The sequence below is a fragment of the Microtus oregoni genome, unplaced genomic scaffold (genome assembly GCF_018167655.1).
Source record: "Microtus oregoni isolate MIOR12 unplaced genomic scaffold, Mior012 000002F_ref0000024, whole genome shotgun sequence".
Classification (NCBI taxonomy): domain Eukaryota; kingdom Metazoa; phylum Chordata; class Mammalia; order Rodentia; family Cricetidae; genus Microtus; species Microtus oregoni.
Window position 1 is genome coordinate 9,715,887 of NW_024543061.1, and position 5,603 is coordinate 9,721,489.

Here is a 5,603-nt window from a genome sequence, read left to right on the forward strand (position 1 = left end):
TCTGCTGAAAAAATAAAGTAATACAACCAAAAAAATACTAATTCCATGACTGATCTGGCAAAAGAATCTGATTGTTTCTCACAAAGGTATTTACAAAAAGAAGGGAAAATGGAATGCCATATTTCACACCTCATATTGGATTCATACAAGAAATATACATTGTGTAATCTTTTTTCAATATGGCTTCTCAGTCATGGAATTAGTATTTTTGGGGGGGAGGGGGAGGGAAATGGGAGGCGGTGGGAAATGGGAGGCGGTGGCGGGGAAGAGACAGAAATCTTTAATAAATAAATAAATTAAAAAAAAACACCATTTAATTCCCTCATAGAAACTCAGACTAAGGCCATTGTATAATTACTTTCAATGAGTTTATATCCTCTGAGTCCCATTATGGTTCTAAATCCCCTTTTAACTTCCTCTTTTACACGCTTCTCTCACGACACAGATTAAATCTTTCTGATCTAAAACTAAACTAAGGGACATGTCATTTCAGTATCTGGAAGATACAGAGATCATAGTATTTTTAACATTAGGAAGCATGTACATTCAATGATAATGAATGTTCATCTCTGAGAGAAAACTCACATTTTTATGACAAAAACTTATGATAATTATTTGTGTTAAAAGGGGACTGAATTCACCTACAATAAGAAAAGTTAGGTAGATTTGTTTATCTGAAAAATTATGTTAGTTACATGAGATCATTTCCTTCCTTATAAATTGTCTTCCAGTAGAATTCTATTGCTCTTTTGGTAATCATTGTGGGAGAGAGACTGCATGTTGAGTTGTGGAGGTCAGGCCCAATGGATATACATCTACACAGCACTTCAACACCCAAGATTCATGGAACATTGGGAAAAAGAGTAAAAATATTTTATGAGCCATAAGAAAAAGGGGTGTTGCTGTGCAATTTTTTTTTGTCTCCTAGTAATATCAGCAGATACAAATGTAAAGTGTCACTAGTATTATAAACCAAATGTAAGCTGAACAGGGAGGACAGCAAAGAACACATCAAACTGGAAGGGAGCCCATGAGATTTCAACTCTTTGCAAAAAATTACAGAGAACCAAGTCACCCTGTGAGCAGGAGAGTTCCTCCTCCCCAAGCAAGAGTACATCAATTGATTAGACATGACCAAAGGATAATCCCAGAAAGCATGCATACATGTAACATAATATGAACTTCACAATTTGTTTGTAGGGTTATTTATGTATACTCAAACACATATATGCATAAAATAATAAAGTAATAAAAATAGACCATGGATTTGAAGGAGAGTATAATGGGATATATGGGAGGATTTGAAGTACAAAAAGAAAAAAAATGCCTTAATTAAAATAGAATCTTGCAAATAAAGAGAAAAAAAAGAAGTAACTGCCTAGCCACAGTGACATCTACAACTACTTATAAAAGGACCCTGTAAAGAATTATATAATTTCTTGAATTGTACCATATCTGACAGTTCCTGTAAATGAGGGAAACATAAAAGGGAAATTCTATATTACACATAACAGGAATCAAAGGAAAGTGCAATTCATAGATTAGTGCTGTTCCTTGTTGTCTAAAGGGGTCACATTCCTTACATATAAACATAGGCTACATCTCTGACCTGAGAGAACCACAGGCCTATAATTAATCACTTGGCCAATCCTGTGAATGTATTTAGCCATTGCTGATTTGCATGTGCACAGAGAACAGCCCACTCTCCTGAGGACTTCTTCATAGACTCGTCAAAGGCTGTGTTGAAGTCAGTCTCACATAGGTCATAGTACAGACATGTATTATGTCACTCATCTCCTGGGCTTGCTGCTCTGGCTTACAGGTAAGAAAGACTTCATTGGAAATGTATACCGTTTAGTATGGTTGGTCTGCCTGGTTTCAAGGAAAGTTCTCTTAATGTAATTAATTGTGTGAAAATTTGTTTTTAATTTTCCATCCTCAGGTGCCAGATGTGAAATCCAGATGACCCAGTCTCCAGCGTCCCTGTCTGCATCTCTGGGAGAAAGTGTCACTATCACATGCCGGGCAAGTCAGAACATATACAATGCTTTAGCATGGTATCAGCAGAAACCAGGGAAATCTCCCAAGCTCCTGATCTATGCTGCAAACATTTTAGCTGATGAGGTCCCATCAAGGTTCAGTGGCAGTGGATTTTTCACACAGTATTCTCTCAAGATTGGTGGCCTGCATGCGGAAGATGTTGCAACTTATTACTGTCTACAATTCAGCGATGCGTCCCCCACAGTGAGACAAGCCATGACATTAACTACATAGGAAAGCAGAAGTGAGAGTCCAAAGCTGCTCAAGTTGCTCCTTCTGTGATCTTCTACTGCTAGGACTCTCTTTCTTTGCTGAGATATAAAAGTCAATGTGATGTTTCTGAACAGAGATTAGAGAAAATTTTATGCTGTAAATCTGTTTTCTTTTCAAAGACAAGCATTAAAAACACAGGCATTCAGCAATATCAGTGGAACTCTGAAACACAGCTTGATCCAATACTGAAGGGACCTAGAATTGAGTGACATGCCACATGGAGGGATGCCCTACTCTCTAGGATCTCCCCAGCAGGACAAAAACCCACCCCTCCTCCAACTCCCTGGTTTTTATAGCCAGCCAGGAGGGAGTTTCCTGCTGCTAAGCTCTGCCCCAACCCATCCAGATACCAGTTAAACTACCAACTTCACCCTACACACAAACACACCTACTCTCCTGCAATCTCTGAGGAACTCTGAAATACAGCTTGCTCCAATACTAAGAGGACTTAAGAGGTGAGTGAAAAAGCCATGGGGCTGGATGCCCCACTCTCTAGGACCCGCCCAGTGGGACAAAACCCAAGAGCCCTTCCCCAACTCCCAAGGCTTTTCTAGCCAGCCAGCAAAGAATTTCCTGCAGCTAACCCATTCACTGGATCCCCCAAGCTTCTAACCACACCCCAACTAAGAGCTGAGAGCTGGCTACAATACTGAGGGGCCATGAGCTTGCTATAACACTGAGGGGATTAAGAGAAAGCACCAAGTGAGCAAAGCAGGAGAGAAGAACAAGAGGACAGGTGTATAGAGACCTCAGAGGCTTTCTGAGACAGACATTATCAGTACAGAGCAAACCAAGAAAAACTCCCAACACCCAAACAGCCACTGCAAGGATTGGATTAAAATGCAAAGACACTTTTGTTCTCATTTGAAGGAAGAGATGGGTAGGTACCAATGCAAGAATTCTTCCAATAACATAAAAAGCAACATAGTAACAACAGAATACAGTGGTCACACATCTGGAAGACTTGATCATCCTAAACTAGAAGAAGAATAAAATGACTTTAAATATAACTTTATGAAAGTGATGGAGACCTTTAAAGAGGAAGTGAAAACTCCCTTAAAAAATGGAATAGAAGACAAATAAAATAATGGAAGAAATTAATAAATCCCTCAAAGAAACTCAAGGAAACCAAGAAAAAGCAATCAAACAGGTGAAAGAAACAATTCAAGACTTGAAGACTAAAATACAGGTAATAAAGAAAACACAATTGAGAGAATTCTGAATATGGAAAATCTGGGTAAACAAACAGGAACTACAGAGACAAGTATAACCAACAGAATACAAGAGATAGAAGAAAGAATCTCTGAAGATACTTTAAAGGAAATAGACTCATTGGTCCAAGAAAACATTAAATCCAAAAATTCTTAATACAAAACATTCAGGAAATCTGGGACACCATAAAAAGACCAAATCTAAGAAGAATAGGGGTAGAAGAAAAAGAAAAACTCCATCTCAAAGGCACAGAAAATATATTCAACAGAATTAGAGAAGAAAGCTTTCCCAACCTATAGAAGGATATCACTATAAAGCTACAAGAAGCTGATAGAACAACAAACAGACTGAATTAAAAAATCCCCTCACAATATAATAATCAAAACACAAAACATAGAGAAGAAAGAAAAATATTAAGAGTTGCTGATACAGAGATGAATAATTTTCTTTGGTGTAGATCTTTGATTATTGATGCAAATATAAGGTAAATTTTGTTATACTGTATATGTATATTTCTGTCCTTAATTAAGGTATTGTGTTTTTGTAGTTTATTTAAAAATGCAGTATATAATTAAGAAATATAGGTTAATAATCATCTATAATAGTCTAGTCTGTAGTCATCTTAGTTAGATTTTCTAGACTTATAGAGATATATTTCAGTTTGATAGGTTTTCTTCAAATCTTTCAGAGACCTTCAGCATATGTCATTTAAACATTTTAATAACTTAGGACTTGCCTTTTATCCCAGCACTCAAGAGGCAAAAGCAGGCAAAAATCTGTGAGTTCGAGGCCAGCCTGGTCTAAAAGAGCTAGTTCCAGGACAGGCACCAAAGCAACAGAGAAACCTTGTCCCAAAAAACAAACAAACAAAATAACAAATAAATTCAGACTTTCATGACATGAGACATATCTACACCCGGCAGAACCAATCTATTTCAAGAGGAAGATGTGCATCAAAGAGGCTCCTAATGGAGTTTCTTAGATGTACTGAACATGCAGGATCCACAGAGAAATTACTGCTGAACTTGACTAAAGGTGAGATGATACTGCGGGGTTCCTGTTCATGAAAGAGACTGTGAGTCTTTCTGCAAGATACAGAAGAAAGTGATTGGCGAACTGTCAATATAGGCAGACCTGTCTTTGAAATTTCCTGCTTCTTTAAAAAGTCTGCTGAATACTATGGGCCCATAGGCTGAAGACAGATGCCCCAATGGTACAGAAAATCTTGGGAGACTGACCAGGCAGCAAGATGTTTCTGTCAATTCTAGAGTTTTGGAGGCTGCTTATAATGTACTTTCTGTTACTTAGGGAATATTATATCCTTCTGGAGTCTTAGATGGAGTTGAAGAATTTATAGTTATTGTTTTCCTTAGTTATCATAAAAGATAAAGTAGATATAAACACTGTAAATGCAGAATAAATATAAATAATGTAAATTCTTATTTGATACCTGTTTTGTTATATGTAATTTTACTATGTTCAAATTAAAATTTTCCATTTGAATAAACAGAAAAGGGAAAATGCTGTAGGAGGTCCTTCTGTCTATATGTTGCTTTCATTGGTTAATAAAGGAACTGCTTTGGGCTATAGCAGAGCTATGGTAGAAAAAAGCAAGGTGGGGAAAACTAAATGGAAAGCTGGGAAGAAGAAGGGAAGAGTAAAGGAGAGAGATGTCATGGAGAGGCCAGAGTCAGACATGTTGAATTGTGAGTGATTCAGATAAATAGAAATAATATAAAGATTAATAGAAACATACAGAATAAAGAAAGAGCATGAAGAGCTACAAAGGAAAAAGGTGAAGTAATATATAAAGGTAAACCTATCAGAATTACACAAAAATTCTCATTGGAAACCAGGAAAGCCAGAAGGTTTTGGATAGATGTTCTGCAGACACTAAGAGAACAAGGATGCTAGCCCTGAATACTGTACCCAGAAAAGCTCTCATTCACCATCGACGGAGAAAACAAGATATTCCATGATAAAAAAAAAACAGTTTTAAACAATACATATCCACAATCCCAGCCTTACAGAAAATAGTAGAAGGAAAACCTCAACCCTAGGAAGCCAACAACAGCCAT

General features: G+C 37.1%; 1 gene segment (V, D, J or C); it reads left to right on the forward strand.

Moving 5' to 3' along the window:
* Positions 1-1,776: 1,776 nt before the first annotated feature.
* LOC121433105 lies at positions 1,777-2,274 on the forward strand. The segment is given in 2 exon segments: positions 1,777-1,822; positions 1,943-2,274. Coding segments are annotated over 2 exon segments (378 nt in total).
* Positions 2,275-5,603: the final 3,329 nt, after the last annotated feature.